The 18,541-nt window shown below is 34.7% G+C and overlaps 1 protein-coding gene across 1 annotated transcript in view; it reads left to right on the plus strand.

Annotated features, from left to right (window-relative positions):
• The first annotated feature begins 1,252 nt into the window (after nucleotides 1-1,252).
• LOC115209372 (elongation factor 1-delta) overlaps nucleotides 1,253-18,541 on the plus strand; it is a 40,617-nt gene continuing 23,328 nt past the window's right edge. The window contains exons 1-2 of the mRNA XM_029777749.2: nucleotides 1,253-1,360; nucleotides 6,545-6,656. Of these exons, the coding sequence (XP_029633609.1) occupies nucleotides 6,549-6,656 (108 nt within the window). The 5' untranslated portion in view covers nucleotides 1,253-1,360; nucleotides 6,545-6,548. The remainder of the gene's footprint in view (nucleotides 1,361-6,544; nucleotides 6,657-18,541) is intronic.

An 18,541-nucleotide genomic window follows, 5' to 3' on the forward strand; every position in this document is an offset into this window, starting at 1 on the left:
CCTACCAAATCCACTCACAAGGCTTTTGTCGGCCCGAGGCTATGGTAGAAGACACTTGCCCAAGGTGCCACGCAGTGGGACTGAACCCGGAACCATGTGGTTGGTAAGCAAGCTACTTACCACACAGCCAATATATATATATTAAATATATGAATATAGACATATAATTATATCTATGTATATCTAATTTTTTAAATATATATTAATACATATTATTGTACATGTGTGCGTGTGTATGTATATAGATATATATATTATATATAAATTATATATACATATACATACATACACACACACACACACACACATATATATATATATATAATATATATATATATATATATATATATATATATAATATATATATATATATGGTCAAACTATATATACATACATATATATATACATACATATATATATATATATATATATATGTATAAACATACAGATAGATAGAAGAAAAGTAGAGGGGATTAACAAATCCAGGCAGATATAAAAAAAAGACTCAACGTTAAAACGAATTTGGTTAACGATATGAATCAGTTACCAATAAATTCATGTAGAATAAACATCCCAGGTAATTCCTCATGAATGACAAGGTAATCCAAAATATTGTTTAGAAGAATTTCAAGAAAGTCAGAGTAAAAGACAACAAAAATAAGAATGGAGAAAAATTACATCTTTAATTGGCGATTCCACCACACAGTATTGACGATCGTTTCTGCTGTGTTGGTATTGTATAAGTGGAATCATCAATTAAAGATGTAATTTTTCTCCATTCTTATTCTTGTTGTATACACACACACATATGTTTATTACTCCTGGGTTTAAGTATAAAAATTGCACCCTTATGTCGAGCCATGTCGAGCTAGAGTGACAGAGTAGGCTCATCAAAATCAAACCAGTTATGATCTCAAACCATTCTCTGGTGGAGAAAACTTAGTGAAGCCTTCGTCCTGCAGAAGACTAAATGAACACGGGCAATCCATACATAGATACACATATATATGCAAACATCAGAAAGTTTAATAGAAACCTTTCGACAATTCGAAGTCATTTCAAACTTTGGCGCTCTTTTCCCCCCTACACAAAGTATTGAATAGCTTTTCAGACGGAAACATAAACACAAAATTTATTTTTATAAATTCTTATTTCTTATTCATTTTTTTAAGTAAAATTACTGAAATAAATTATTATTTAATAAAACCATATTTTCTATAACAAAATATGATTTATTTTCAATTCGCCGATCATCAATTATTCACCCAATTAAAAGAGTACCGAGTCATTTTGCTTGGACTCAATTAAGGCAACTTCCTTTCCAAGTTGTTGCTGTGGTGGTGTTCAGATCTCCAAATATGTAAGTTAGCAACGAAGTTGGATTTATTTGTACTAACATTTAATAATTAATTGTCTATTGATTAATATACAGCATTGGTTGGTATACTAACCATAAAACAACTTCAAAGCCACAAGAAAACTTTACTTTAGAAGATTTACATTGAAAAAAATCTTTCTTAACTCGTGGGAGTTCAACCGGATTATAAATTAAAATCTATAAAGTTTATATAATTTCTAATTAATCTATTTTCTCCAATAATTAATAACTTTAATCTGTGTCATCTTTAATAATAATAATAATGAAGTTAGTTTACGTGAATTAATATTGTGTTATTTTTGTATTTTTAATTATCTTTGGGTCCAATTAGAAAGTTTCACCGAAAGTAATCGAGGTTTTAAAGATTCTAATATTTTGCCAGAAATGTTTTTAATTAATGAGGAAATTTTATGTTTTCGAATATAAATTTCGACATTTTCACACATTTACCTATTTTTCTTACAGAAACTTCCCGAACATAACTTTTATTCAACATTTGTACTTTTATTGCTCTTTCGTCTTTAAACGTGGATTTAAAAAAAAAAAAAACTCGTATCTTTTAAAACTTTTCAAATTATTTTTTCCCGGTTTTTAATTTCAAAGTTCATTCAGCAATTTACAAAGCAAAAAATATTTTCAGAAATTAAGATTCTTATTCGTTTTTATTTGAAGTGTTTTCAAATTATATTATTTTCTATTATAAGTTATAATTTCCGATAGATTTCGGTTTTTCGCTTTAAATATCCAGACTTTGGTTCCAATTTCTAAACCAAGTCCAACACATGTTGCCCCCCCCCTTTCAGGTCATAAAAAGTTTCGATAAACCAATGTGAAAGTAATTTCTTTAGAATTTGGCAAATATTTCTGTGTTCTGTTGATTCCTTTCACATTTAAACACTTGTACACTTTACGAACTTTATTAAATACTAACATTTTTTTCTTTCTATTAATTCTAATATTTAAGACTAAACTTTAGTTTCATTTCTTCTTGGCCGAGGCACTGCGCCATTTTTGGCTCTAATCCAAGTTCTTCAACCAAATTCGCGTCTCCCTACAAGCCACAATGGCTAGGCTACGACAGTAATAGTTCCTTCAAAGCCTGCCCTAATTGTATCATTTCTACCTTACCCCAAAAATGGGGTTCGTGACTGTGTTTGGTCATAAGTCTAGTCAGGCTGAGTTGGGGGTTAAATTATAGTAACACGTAGACAAGAACAAACTTGAAAATAAAACATATGGGTACAACTACAGTTTAGTGCCCCGTTGATTTTTGTTACATAACTTTCTGAAAATTTCCTATTTTTAATGTAAGTTTACAGATACGTTTTCGAGAATGTAGATTACAATTATGTTCATAAAATTTAGGTTGAAAGGATCTTTTCACTTAGACCGGCAGATTTTAAAAATAATTTCTTTGTAACTAAACACTTTTAAACTTCGTATACTGGTAGAATGTGTCACATAAAACCTCTTTTTCTCTTGCCATGTGACACATACTACCAGTTTACGAAGTTTAAAAGTGTTAGTTACAAAGAAATTATTTTAAAAATCTGCCAGTCAAAGTGAAAAGATCCACAAAGGATTCTTCAAGGAGTTTTGTATCCTTTTCCCTTCCCTATTTTTTCTTCCGACTTTGTCGTCACCAATATGACTGTAGCATTTGCCATTTTTTTCTTCCCAGATTTCTCTATCAAATATCAACATTATATAAGCTACATTGTCAAATTTCATTTTTTTAAAAATATGTATTTTCAGAAACTTATGGAAAATAAGTGGACCCTAACTCTTAAACTGCGGTTATTTTATGTAATAACTTTGTAAAGCAACACAGTAAAAAAAACTTATGCTAAAATTATTTCTCTAATTTTGATTTAAATCTTAAAAAAGTAAGGATAAAGCTTTGGTGTGTGTGTGTATGTATATATATATATATTATAGATAGATAGATAGATATACTGTGAAATATAACGTTTTGAATGACACAATGCAGAGTGGACTATAATAACTTATAATTTAATTATTCATTGTCTAATATATTTCAGAATAAAAAAAAAAAAACCGGTTATAGGAGTGACTCGATCAATTCCCAGCAATGTCTGAAGAAGGTTTTTTTATATTCCGAAATATATCAGACAATGAATAATTAAATTATAACAGTTATTATAGTCCACTCTGCATTGTTGGCCATTCGAGACATGTTATATTTCACAGGCAATATACAATGCTTCCAGCGAACTACAATACTCTTTCTCTCATATATATATATATATATATATATATGTATGTATAGTTCAAATTTACAGAAGATGAAGGCAAGTGAGAGAACAACAGGCAGGTGTATTAGTTTGGTGCTCGGGAAGAATGGAAAAGTCTTTGATGTTTCGATATATTGTAAGGAACTCCAGCTTAAACTTGAGTTTACAAGACTTCATATTCACAATTTCAAATGTTAAATGCACTCAACCAGACCATTAATTCCACAATTCTGAAGGTTTCTTCTCAGTAACTTTAGAAGAGAGAGATTGAACTGTTAACTATCTCTTCCAACCTCCACCCGCTGCCTCTTGTGTGTGGTTTGTATTTTGTCAGACTACAATGGGTAATGAGAGAAAATTACGAGGGTTATAATAAAGTGGCCCCTAGAGCTGTGTTGGTGTGTTTATCATCATCGTCATCGTTTAACGTCCGTTTTCCATGCTGGCATGGGTTGGACGGTTCGACTGGGGATCTGGGAAGCCAGGAAGCTGCACCAGGCTCCAGTCTGATCTGGCAGTGTTTCTACAGCTGGGTGCCCTTCCTAACACCATATGTCCCCGTAATTTAGCAGTTTGGCAAAAGAACTAATAGAATAAATACTGGGCTTCAAAGAAAATAAAAAAAAAAGGGACTGAAGTCAGTTCATTCGACTAAAGATTCTCCAAGACGGTGCCTCAGCATGGCCGTAGTTTAATGACTAAAAGATAAGCTCTAAACACTTTTCAAACCTTAATATTCCTTCAAGAAGAAACCTAACAAAGGCCATGTTTTAAAATTTTTTCAATGACCTGCTTCATGTTATGATTTTTTTTTTTACTTGAATTCTTTCTGTAATTTTTTAGCATTTAAACTGGCCATAGCTGACCAAAATAGTCTACTTGTTTTAGGTTCAGACTGGTCAGATCCAGCCTCTCACACCTACCCTGCAATGTCATTCTAACAGTAAACAATTACATCATCGAAATCTCAAAGCTATGAGATAATGTATGATTAATTCAAAACGATGTAAATAAATAAGGATTACATTTGATAGATTAATTTGAATGCCAAAGGGTTAAAAAACATAAATCTATCCTTGTTTCACATGAAATTCAATCAAGGAAGAATAATATCAAGATTAAAGGATTTCTTTTTTTTTAAATTTAAAGCCTAAAACTTCATCATTATCCCCATTTTTCCTTGCTTGTCCCTAAATCATCTCCATTATTTCAATAAACTAAATAACATCTATCCCTTGATCAATTTTTAATGCAGAACCACTTAAAAATCCTTGGCCCCTCATTAGTTTTTCAGTCCACAAAAGCTCAAACTTTTACCAAGCAACACCTTCAGTTTTTTCTAACTAAGGATGTTGACATGACTACAGAATTAGGTTATCCTTATTGATTATATTGGAATTGTTGTTACTATTGATTTTGTATTAGTTTTTTAATAACCTGTTCACTTGTACAGAACCCTATGGAATCGTATTGATCTGAAGTGTTTGTGTTTGGATATTGAAGACTGTATAAAACAGTCAATTGGTTGCCAGGCAACAGCAAGATGGCTGACAGTTTCTGTTGTTTCTGGACCACTTAATTCTCAAACGACCCTCAACTCATTAATGGCAATGGGATACTGTAATATTGGATTTTAAGTTTTGGCACAAGTCCAGCAAGTTTAGGGGTGAGAGGGAATCGATTACATCAACCCCCAGTGCTCCACATATTGTTTTGTTTACTCTGAACGGATGAAAGGCAAAGTCGACCTCTGCGGAATTTGAACTCAGAATGTAAAGACACTTTGCCTTGTGTGCTTACAATTCTACAGCCATAACTAGACACAGAAATATTGCCTTAACTTACATAGCATCGGATGTTTGGCTCGTATAAAGTCGACTTTCCCACAATATATTGGGGAGTATTAGCTCAATTTTGGGGAGTATCTCCCCTCCACTTCAAGCTGGATAATCTTTTGAGAGAGTGTGATCAGGACCTTACCCTCACCTCACTAGCTTGCTTAATGTCCAGACCTGTAAAGCACTGGTGATGGTGCCACATAAAAAGATCACCCAATACACTCTGTAAAGTGTTAGGAAGGTTATCACGCTGTAGAGACCAAATCAGAAACAGACTATGGAACCTGGCATGGCTCATGGCCTCGCTAGCTCCTGTCAAACCATCCAACCCATATCATCATGGAAAATGGGTGTTAAATGATGGGGATGATGACCTCTACAATCGCAGACCAATAAAAGAGCCTCTCAACTCGACCTGTTTGAAATAACAAAATCACCTTCAAAGCATTCTGTTATTAAAAAAACAAAGGTGCACTTTTGATGCAGTTCTGGATGATCACAGTCTGGTCTGGTCAATCAGAACTGACTGAGGGCTCCACAGCACCTGATTAAATTGATCCATTAGTTACTTAATGGAGCAATAATCAAGTGATTGTCTAATAGCAAAAACCTGAATGAAACCAGATTTAACAGTATCTAACCCTTAAAACGCCCACCTCCCTGACACTACCTTTCGTCCTAAGATATACTCTTCCATTTTTATAATGATTTAAATTAAAACCTTCCTTTTGAAACTTAACCCTTTCGTTACTGTATTTATTTTGAGATGCTCTGTGTTTCTTTCAATTACTTTAAATATAACAAAGAATTTAGTAAAATAAGTTGGTTATCATTCAGCTAGTGTTAGGAACATAAATTGTGACTAAGGTTTGGTGGAAGATTTTAATTCAAAACTTATGAAAGCAAGACATTTGTACTCAGCGCCAGAGCTGGTTTCAGCCGGGTTAGTAACGAAAGGGTTAATGACAGTTATTTTACTAAATTCTTCCATTATTTTCAAAATTGAAACAGAACCTGTGTATTTCAACAGAAAAGAATTAATATTGTTTTATTTTCTGCTCTTTTCTTTCTAGAACAATGTGTTCAGTTACAGCTGGGAGTGTTTGGCTCCAACAGCCCAGATACGAAGCAGCAGAAGCCGACTTCCAGTGTTATTTAAACAAATCTAGATCTCCAACCACCCAGGTAAGACGTAAAGGTGTTCGTTACCTGTTTGACATCACAAATATTGAATTACTGAAGCATGAAAGTGTGGTGGTGAAGTTTGGAGATTGTTTCCATTGGATTTAGTAATGAAAGGATTTGAGTAAAGTTTGTCTTTGAATGCTGTTGTTATCTTAGAGGTGTTGTGCATTAAACTGTTATACTATTATACTAGTTTGTCTTATAGGTGTGTGTGTGTGTAATACTGTAGATATAATCCAAGCTGTGTCCTTTTGAAGCACATCTTATTCCAATGTAGACATTATATTTGTGTGAGATATACATAAAGGGTTGAAAAATACTGGGAAATATTTTCTGCAGAGTAATTACATATCAAAACAGGAGATTGGAAAAGAAATTTGGTATCGTTTATTTACCATTACATATGTTTCGATGGCTAATAGGAGCTACAAAATTGTACTTGTGGGAGAAATATGTCTGAAGAATTTCTAATAGATGTCTTACATGTTTCTCCTACATGTACAATTTTGTAGCTTCTATTAGCTAATGAAACATGTGTAATGGTGAATAAATAATGGCAAAAATTTTTTTATAATCTTTTTTTTTTTTTGATATTTAAAACAGTTATTTGTGTATGGGGTGTCTTAATTATACATGCTATTGTACTAGTTGCTCTCAGAAATGTCTTGTATATTGTACAATTATACAAGTTTCAGCCAGTGGAATGTTGCTATCATGGGATACCAACATTAAAATAAACTGGTTTGATGCTCAATTTTTAAAAGAATATTTGGAACTTAAATTAGTAAAAAAATTAAATTGAATATTAATCAGCAAAACTTTCTGCTCTTTTTGTTCTGTGTCTGTTTTTTTTCTCTCTCTCTTTTTAATGTTTGTTTTTCTCTTATTTTCCTTCTCATCCACCATGACATGCAGTGATGTTGGTTAAAAGTAAATTTCGTTGACAATGCTTGTAAACTTGGTTAGGTTGTAGCATGATGTAGTGGCTGCAAGAACTTGGGGTCTGCTACTTCTTTGATAGCAATGGGGTCACATGGACCTGAAAAAGATACTGGGCAGTGGAAAGCATTGAGGGAACTGGGTTTGATAGGAATGATTGCAATTAATTGGGAGATCTAATGTGTAGATGTGATAGAATAAACTGGTGTAGAACTGATGGTAACTGAAGATGTTGGAATCAATTAAATATTGAGAAAATTTGATTTGCATGAAAGTGCATTCTCTAAGCCAGAGGCCCAGTTCTTCCTCAAAGTTGCATCTGAAGTTATAGAATTGGAAGAAGTCATTGGGTTCCTGAACTTTGGAGTTGAAATAAATAAATAAAAAAGTGTACCAATTCTGACTTAGAATAAACTGCAATAGACTATAAACAAATTGTCCATTTTCAGAGATTCTAGTTTGACTGTTTTTGGTACAGAAAAGAAATCCAATTTAAAGGCTTTGAAAGAGGTTCTGTGAGATGGAATTCATTCTAAGAACAATCTTTAGAGTTGGATTAATTTTCATGTCATTTAAGACATTACCTGCCACAGCTTGTTACTGGGACTTATTGGTGACGCTACATGTTTCCAGTCACACTGTATTCTTTTTAATTACAAGGAAACGGAATTGTTTCATATTTTCTCAATATTTTATAATTAAATTTTATAATTAATATTTAACTTTCTCGTTATTTAAATAGCCTTGAAACCCTGTCAAAGATACAGAATAAAATATTTTCTCAAATAAGGAAAATGTACCATTTAGTGGTGCATACTCTCTTAGCACCGCCTTTAGTCGAGCAAATCGACCCCAGGACTTATTCTTTGTAGATCTAGTACTTATTCTGTCGGTCTCTTTTGCCGAACCGCTAAGTTACAAAGATGTAAACACACTAGCATCGGTTGTCAAGTGATGTTGGGGGGACAAACACAGGCACACAAACATATACACACATGTATGTATATATATATATATATTTATATATACACATACACACAATACACACACACACACACACATACACATATATACGACGGGCTTCTTTCAGTTTCCGTCTACTAGATCCACTCACAAGGCTTTGGTTGGCCCGAGGCTATAGGAGAAGACACTTGCTCAAGGTGCCACGCAGTGGGACTGAACCCAGAATCATGTGGTTCGTAAGCAAACTACTTACCACAAAGCCACTCCTACGCATCTAGCATTTGTGTGAAGTTTGTGATGAACCATCGGTTGCACATGTGGTGGTTGACAAATCACTGAAATCTTTTTGTTACTTTTCAGTCAAATTTTATATTCCAACATTTTTTCTCAAAAATTCAAGGGTTACCTATCTAATTAGGCTTATTTCTGTTAAAATGGATATTTGTTCTGCTACTTTAGGTATCTTGGGTGTATTTTAGATCATTTCAACTAATAAACAAATCTTCCAGACTTTCTTGGTTTTTGATAGTTTCTGTTCTTCAGATTCATTTATTTTTAGCATCTTAATAAGAACAACTTCTTTCTTAGTGTCGTCTTATGATTAATTAATTGATTGTAACTTCAATAAATAAGCTAAAAGGCCACAGGTTAGGGTGCTAAAAATTAGCCTGATCGTTCCACATTGGCCATGTTGTGTGCTTTTAATTAATAAAAGAAATATTAGCCTAATTACAAATAGAAGGGTCTGAGGTCAATGGTCTCATGAATTGAGGAGTTGAAGTTTTTTATCCTGACTTCACAGTCCTTCCTGAATCCCTGAGGTGCCTCTGCCATTTCTCTATCATTGATTTTTTTTCTCTTTTCATGAAGCATGGATTCATTTTACACAGTTATTTCTTTATCTTTTATTTGAGGAGAGCTCAGAAAGGTTACAAGTATTTCCTTGTTTCAAATAAAATTATCCAAAAATCTTTTAATGTTAAATTGTGTTTGTTTGCATGTACACATCACTCCAGTTTAGAAAATCAGTCTATACCAAATAGTATTGTATTCCATATTTACCAAACTTATTTCTTGCAATTTGAAGGCCTTCATCAAAGTTCATCTTTCTAGTTTTAATAGCAAAAATAATTAATATTTCAAATTCAATTTTTAAGCCTTTTGATACCAACCTGATTGGTTCTGTGATACAAACTTCGTTTAAAGTGATCTAATTTAAAAACTGTCAATCATGTTAATTTATGTTCCAAACGCTAACATAATTAACTGTCAAGATATTTTACTGAATTCTTCATTATTTAAAAAATTAATTGAAGTGTATTTCAAAAAAAATATTTAAAAAAAAAAACAGTTGATCAAAACTTAATTGGGATTTCTATAATTTGTTAGTAATTAATCTAGCAGGCCAATAAGGTGTTGATATTCGTTCCAAGAACAGCAGAAAGCTGGCAGAACCATTAGCACGCCGGTAAAAATGGTTAGCAGCATTTTGTCTGTCTTTAGGTTCTGAGTTCAAATTCCTCCAAGGTTGACTTTGCCTTTCATCCTTTTGGGGGTTTGATAAAACAAGTACCAGCTGAACACTGGGGGTTGATTTAATCGGCTTAGCTGCGTCCCCCAAAGTTGCTGACCTTCTAAAAATTGAATCCATTTATTCAAAGAAATGTTCTTGATCCAAGGGAACCGATATTCAACTTTGGATTACTGACACCAAAATCTTCAATAACACTAATAAAATCCTCCTCCTCCCCCACCCTCTCTCTTTTTCTTCAGGTTTTTGTCGCATGATCCCAAAGTTTAGTTTTTGATTTTTTTCAGAATTTTTGTTGGGTTTTTTTTTTTTGCTTTTTGTTTTGCATGTGTTTTTCTTTTGTTTGTGGAGTAATTCTTTTTATTGTCTTCAACTTTTTTTTTTTTTTTTTTTTTTTACCTTTATAGAAGTTTTTAAATTAGAATTTTCTATTCTTTTGTTTTACTTCCCCCTGCAATTTAAAGAGTAACCACTTCTGGTCTGGAAGGAATAGATCCTGGTTATTTTGGCACCAGTTACAGCAAATTGAAATATCACTGTATATTGATAGATTTCTCAGACAGCTGCCAATTTCGGTGGTTTTAGCTACTTTAGACAATAACTTTTCCAGTTCTGAGGTTTGACCTCAGCTGGTTCCAGCCAGCGGCATCCAAAATTGGTCTTGTATTAAGAATTAATAGACAAGACCTTTGGCCTTTGGCAACTGAAAAATTGTCTGTGATAATAGTGGTGACAATTTTGTGGAATCCTCAAAGATTGTAGGAGACGTTGTTACAGTCCTCTTAATAGAGATTCTAGCTCTATCAAGCTTACGCAAGGATTGCTGATGCTAACTTAAACCAAAGAACTGCTTCTATAATCCAAAGAAGCTGGTGCCAACAGGCTCTACATCAGTTCTACACAATATGAACTCAATACTAAAATTCTAAAGATTTAAATTGGCCAAAAATCGGTTGAGATTCAAATACTTTGGAACCAATTACCTTTTGAAGGAATGAAGTCCAATGGTTTGGACCTGTAATTTGCACATCCCCACCCCTAGTCCTAGACACAATTTTTTTTTTTTTTTTTCCTTTCAAAATGTTGACGAATGTGATGGCTGAGTGGTTAGGTACATCTCTCCAAACTGAGAGGTTTTATGTTCAAATCTTGATGTCAGTATTCTATCAACAGGCCACTGGATTCTTTGTCTTCATCTAATCTCTTCCAAGTCCAAAGTTGTGAAGTTGGTTTTATGCTAGGTATCCATATATATAAAAGACTTTTTTCTTTGAGTGTAGGTGTGTGTGTGTGGGGGGGGGGGGCAGTAAAGATTGATTGAATCATGTTTTTGCTTTTTTTCAATTGACTCTGAAATCCCTAAATTATAATTTTAGCATATGTGTGTGTGTGTGTATGTTTGTATATATGCAATAAGGCAACGGATCATCAGGAAATCACTGCTGAGATGTTTAAAATGTCTGGCAGGGTAGGATATAACCTAATTAATTACCTGTATAGTTAATCAGGTTGTCCAGGAAGTTGTCTCAGCCAACAGCTGGTGTAGCAGCATTATAGTCAAGTGTTACCAAGGTAAAGGAGATTCCTCAGAAGTAATTATAGAGGCATCACATTGCTGGACCAGATGTGATGAAAGTTGCAGAAAGGGTCATACGTCAATGAATTAGGAAGAAAGTTAACCTAAATGAGATACAGCTAAGTTTTTTGTCCAGGAGAAGAACTACTACTGCTGCTGTTGCTACCTTCTTAGTAAGGCAACTGCAGGAGAAGTATTTAGCCAAAAATAAACTGTTGTACTTAGTATTTGTCATCATGGTGGCAGCCTTTAACTGGGTGCTTTGCTTTCTCATCAGGTGGTCTCTGCGGAAACCAGGGTTAGGTACATTGTTTGTGTTAGCCATACAAGCCATGTACGTGGGTGATGTCAGGAAGGTAAGAGTTAACTCCTGAGATGGTGTTGAATTCAATGTAGACGAAAGAGTTCAACAGGTAATCGGCTTACCTGTTCCCTTGAAATTGCTGGCCTGGCACCAGAATTTAAAACCAATATTTATTGAGAGCAGTGATGTGTAAAACTTGACTCCATTCACTCCAATGTACAGTACAGTCTGGTTATAAGGCATGTAACTAGAAGGCTCTCCATTGATGGTCCAAAACCCTAACAACTTGTCCATCCAGGTGGTGGTCATTTATTTAACTGGTTCTTTACTTTTTGAGTGAAATTGCAATTGTGGCAGATACGGGTGTCACGCAATTGGCACCCGTGTCGGTGGCACATGAAAGCACCCATTATACTCTTGGACTGGTTAGTGTTAGGAAGGGCATCCAGCTGTAGAAAACCATACTAAATCAGACTGGAGTCTGGTGCAACCTTTCAGCGTGCCAGCCCCGTCCAAGCCATGACAACATGGACAACAGACATTAAATGATGTGTATGTGTGTGTGTGTGTGTGTGTTTGTAATGGTTAGATTTAGGTTTTTATGTTCTCCAGCCATTCCTACATACTACCCTGGGTGTCAAAGTAAGAGATTTTTCATGTTTTGGAGTAATTTGTTTTTTTACAACTAGATCTCCACCCTACTGAGTTGAACCTGTTTGTTGACCAGACAGGCTGATATAAGCAGAGTTACGTACCTTGCCCAGACACTATACAATGGCTGTAGTTTCAAAGTTTGAACTTCTGTCCTTGTGGTAAGTAGTCAGCACTTTAATACCACAGCCAGAGGTCTTCATTTAAAATTTTTTTTCTGCTTTTTTTTCTCTGGAACTATTTTCATCAAATTCCTCACAGTTTCCAGCTAAATTTAGAAAATCTGTCTTTTTTGGAGCTAATTCTGCTTTATAGGTTTCTTTTTAAAAATATTTTTTCATGGCTCATCTCTTTCTTTCATAAACTGCTTTATGGAGAAATTTGAATCATAATTATTTATGATAACTTCTTTAACAAATACAATAATTTGGAAAGCTGACTAAACTATTTTCTTCAAATACTATTGCAGTTTGTTGATGCTACCATCATAAAACCTGGATTACTGATCTCAAAACCGCTTTAATACATCAGAAATTAAAGTATATTTTATGAAAAGAAGTTAATGTGAATAATATATTAAATTGTGTTAATAGATGTATATTGTCTTACTATTGTGCTTCTACATTTGAGATCAGGCATGCCTTCTGTAATGTCTTGAACACCATTCTATGCTTTCTCTAGCTTATTAGTATGCATGGGTGTTTAAATTATTCTTTCGTAGTATCTCTTGTTTTGGTAAGTTATATTGTCTCCTATATTCCTTGTTTAGTCTTGCTTTCTCCTTTCTACAATATCTTTTTGATATCTGGTACCCATAGCTAGCTGGCAATGCTTGTCTTTTACCCACTTTCAAAAAACTAAGATGCTACAGTTATTGGCTATCGCAAGAAATTTGAAATAATAAAAGTGAAATCCAAAATTCTTGGTGAGTCTGTTAGAATTAGTCATTAGAAGGAATTGTGTTAAGAAAACTGGCTGAAATTATACATGACTGAAAAAATGAAAATTTTTCTGAAGTCAGATATAAAACTTGTAGAAAATTTCTGCGGCTCAACTGTAGATATTTGTGTCAACTTCCTATCTTTTGGCCCTATGTGGCTAATAAAGAAATGTCTTTTGCCTAACAATTCTAAGATGAACTCAGTATTCTGTGACTATTCTTTCTCTTTCTATCCCTATCTCTCTCAACTATTTAGCCTGATCCAAGCTTTATTCAACCTGACTCAAACTTTATAATAATCTTTAATTTCAACTTGGTAAAAAGTTTGTGTTTCCCTGCCGTCCCCTGCTTTATCCGCTTCTAACTGTTGTCTTGCTTCCTCTGTTGTGGTCAGATGTCTTCATAATTTAGAGTCAAACCCAGATTAATAATCTCTGTTACAACTAAATACTCCAGAGATAAACGAAAATTTTAACTAATTATAATAGTCTTTTGAAACTCATCCTGTCAACAAGCCCCTTACTAAAAAAAATATATATATATATATATATATATATAGGTATGTATCTTGTAAAATCAATCAGTTTTAAAGTGATGAAAATTTTCCCAATCATGGCATCGAAAGACCTGTGATTTGTTTTTGAGTTCTCTTTGGCAGTTCTATGAGAGACCCATTTAAAGCAAATGGCGCAGATCTACTAACAAGGCAAAAAATTAATAATAATAATAACAATCATTTCTGCTATAATCACAAGCCTGAAACTTTGGGGAAGGGGACTGGTTGATTGCATCGACCCCAGTGTATAACTGGTACTTAATTTACTGAACCAGAAAGGATGAAAGGCAAACCCAACCTCGGTGAAATTCAAACTCAAAATGTAAAATGCTGAAATCTGTTACTAAACATTTTGTGCAGCTAAAGGACAAAACGAATTAAAATTTTGTGGTCTGTGAATCAGTGTTTAGAATTTTTTAGTGCAAACCTAGCTTTTACTTAAAATATCTTAAAGTTAGGAAAGGCCTCTAGCTATAGAAACCATACCAAAGCTGACATTGGAGCTCAAAACATCCCTCTGGCTCTTTGGATCCTGTCAAATGATCCAGCCAATGCCAGCATGAAAGATGGACATTAAATGAGAATGAATATTTGAAATGGCAAGCTAGACTTTGAGACTTAGCTCTGGAATGGTTCTATGATAGCTGTAGAATGGAATTGGTACCTATTTATGATTGAAAGACACAACGGCATTCACAAAGTTGTATTTAATTCGAGTCTTGACATCTGTTCTTATGTAATGTTAACTCAAATAGGTTTTCTCAAAAGCTCAGAAGGATCCCCAGTTGTTTAATGTCCGCTTTTCATGCTGACATGGGTTAGACAGTTTGACTGAGGACTGGCAAGCCAGAAGGCTGCACCAGGCCCCAATCTGATCTGGCAGTGTTTCTACAGCTGGATGCCCTTCCTAACACCAACCACTCTGAGAGTGTAGTGGGTGCTTTTTACATGTCATGGCATGGGAGCCAGTCAGGCGGCACTGGCAACGACCACACTCAAATGGCACTTTTTACGTGCCACCGGCACGGGAGCCAGTCAGGCAGCGCTGACAATGACCATGCTTGAGTGGTGCTTTTTATGTGCCACTGGCATGGGAACCAGTCAGGTGGCCCTGACATTGATCACGTTTGGATGGTGCTTTTTATGTGCCACCAGCATGGAAGCCAGTCAAGCAGCACTGGCAACGACCACACTCAAATGGTGTTTTTTACATGCCACCTGCACGGGACTAGGGGTTGTAGATAAGTTTATTTAGGTGACCAAATTAACAATGGAAGAGGATATTCTGAGAGTGTGGTTGCTAGAGTAAGAATAGGATGGAAAAAATTCAGAGAGTTATTGCCTCAAGTTTCAACACAAATTATTCCGGCTTTAAATCTTGAATTTTTAACCAAAGATTTTTGAGAGGATAAGAGATTTTGCATCTGTATCTTTCTTCCTTCCTCAGTATGACATTTGAGCAACTTAAAAATCCATTTTAAGTTTATTAGAATATGACAATTTTCACTCTTCATGGACTCCACCTTGCTGGGGTTTATGAAGATTCAAAATTGTCTTCTGAGAAACATTTCAGACAAAGCCTCAGGACCCTTAATCATTTCTCCTTTGTTTATTTTGCTTATATTCAAGACACAAACCCTCGTTGTCTTTTATCCTCTCTTTTTTTACCTTTCGTTATTTACAAGACACAGCCTCAACACCTGTAATTATCTCTCCTTTGATCATTTTCATTGCCAGGCAATTATATATTTCATTATTTCTACTTGTACACTTGGCTGTATAAATATAACTCTTGGGTGAAAAAAAACTTCCAACAAATAAATTCTTTCAGCTGTTGTTTAACCAGTTTTCACCATATTTCTGTAGACATACACCTTTTTTGTTTCAGTTAGTTTTGAAAATAATGGAAAATTTAGTAAAATAAGTTGATCTAATGACAAAATAATTTCACTGGCGTTTGGAACATAAATTTATATGAAATTTTATGGGAAGGTTTTGAGTTACTCTTTTACTCTTTTACCTGTTTCAGTCATTTGACTGCGGCTATGCTGGAGCACCGCTTTTAGTCGAGCAAATCAACCCTGGGACTTATTCTTTGTAAGCCCAATACTTATTCTATCGGTCTCTTTTGCCAAACCGCTAAGTGACGGAGACATAAACACACCAGCATCGGTTGTCAAGCAATGCTAGGGGGACAAACACACACACACACATACATATATATATATATACATATATACGACAGGCTTCTTTCAGTTTCCGTCTATCAAATCCACTCACAAGGCATTGGTCGGCCCGGGGCTATAGCAGAAGACACTTGCCCAAGATCCCACGCAGTGGGACTGAACCCGGAACCATGTGGTTGGTTAGCAAGCTACTTACCACACAGCCACTCCTGCGCCTAAGTTAGTTCACTTTAAAGCAAGAAGTTTGTATCATAGAACCTAGAGAAGTTAGGGATGGGTTAGCATCAAAGGGGTTAATGTTGAAGAACACCAGTTCCTCTCATTTTAAGAGATGACAAAATATTTACCCTTGGTTCTAGTTCTGATTTATTATCAATTATTTTTACACAGAATCAAATCGAAATCGATCCACATCAATGGAATTTGTAGTTTTGTGGTACCAGTGCCGGTGGCACATAAGAGAACCTTCCGAATGTGGTTGTAGCCAGCACCGCATTGACTGGCCTCCGTGCTGGTGGCACGTAACAAACACCATCCGAGCGAGGCCGTCGCCAGCCTCGTCTGGCACCTGTGTCGGTGGCACATAAAAAGCACCCACTACACTCACGGAGTGGTTGGCGTTAGGAAAGGCATCCAGCTGTAGAAACTCTGCCAGATCAAGACTGGAGCCTCATGCAGCCATCTGGTTCACCAGTTCTCAGTCAAATCGTCCAACCCATGCTAGCATGGAAAGCAGACGTTAAACAATAATGATGATTGTTATTTTTAGAATGATATTGTCGGATAGGTGCAAGAGGTCAGATCTGGCGTCAGTTTGAACATAAAACAATATTTTGGTTCAATGTAGCTGGTCAGAAATGCTAAGGGATTAAAGTTATTGCTTTCCAAGACCTGTTCAGTCCATGCCTTTTTTTTTAACATCGAATGGATGTGGGGGTTCATCCGAATAAAATAAGAATTGAAGGAAGATGGTTGAGAGTAATTTCATATTTGCAGCTGAAAGTTTGTGTTAAAAATAAAGATTGTATGTTTGAAATTAATCTAAGAATATCTGTATATTTAGGAATGGGTAAGTTGAAGGCGACATCTTCAGTGGCTTGATTCCAAAATGAACTCTCTAGAAATGAGAAAGATGTTCATAGTCTGGTAATTTCAAAACTCCTTAAGGGAAATATTTTTGTCCATGTAATCTGATTAACGATATAATGGTAATTGTCAATGTCTTCGTTACTGGATATGATGAGTGATTTGGTATCAGTTTTTAATTTTGTATGAAGTTGATAACAGCTTTTTATTCTTCTAATGTAAATTTAGGGGTCACTGATGAAAGGGTGTTCAATAAGTTTACAACATAATAGAAAATATAGTTTTCTATGAGAAATAATTGGAGTTGCAGAGTTTAATAATTCATAAAAAGCAACATTTTCTTTCTTTCTTACAACTGCTGGCATATTTGGAAAACGGTCACATGTAAAATTAGACTCTATGAGAGTGTGTGTGTGTGTGTGTAATGTCCAGTGCTTAACTAGTTGGTACTTCTTGAACTGAAAAAGAATGGTCAGATATAAGTGGTCAAGATAAACATTTTCTGTTCTTGTAAAGGTTGTAAAAGTCAAGAGTACCAAAAAAGTCCGTCATAAATGGAGCAGTACTTGGGATCTTACGATTCCATCAATGGTCAATCTATACAAACTTGTCGGTTTTTTTTTTTTTTTTTTTTTTTTTTTTTTACCCCACCCATTGACCAAAAATATATGTTGAAGTCATATAAACTTGAAAATAATTAAGATTATGCCAGTATTGGTCAAAGGTTACAAAAGCTGTTTTGGAAAGAAAAAGTAGCCTGATTAGAACCTGCAACCGATGGACTTGTTTGGAATAATTACGTTTAAAACTTAGTTGAATATATGTTGTGTACGAGGTTGCATCACATAATAATAATAATAATAATGAAATTATTGTATACAGTGCTCAGGTGCACCACAACTTGTTCAAAAGTGCATATAAAGCATATGCATTAATGTACAAATGTCTGGAAAGCGAACAGTGTATGAGTCAGATACATGCTTGTGTGTGTATGGAGGGGAGAAAATCAAGTGTAGTGTTGGCGAATCTCAGAAAGCATGGAAGTTTTGAAGGATGCAGTGCTCCGACAACTAACAACTGATGCTGGCAGTTTGTTCCATGCTTCAGCAACTCTCAGCGTGAAGACAAACTAAAGGATTCGTTGGTCCAGGAT

This window comes from Octopus sinensis, linkage group LG3 (genome assembly GCF_006345805.1).
Source record: "Octopus sinensis linkage group LG3, ASM634580v1, whole genome shotgun sequence".
In the NCBI taxonomy this organism is placed as follows: Eukaryota; Metazoa; Mollusca; class Cephalopoda; order Octopoda; family Octopodidae; genus Octopus; species Octopus sinensis.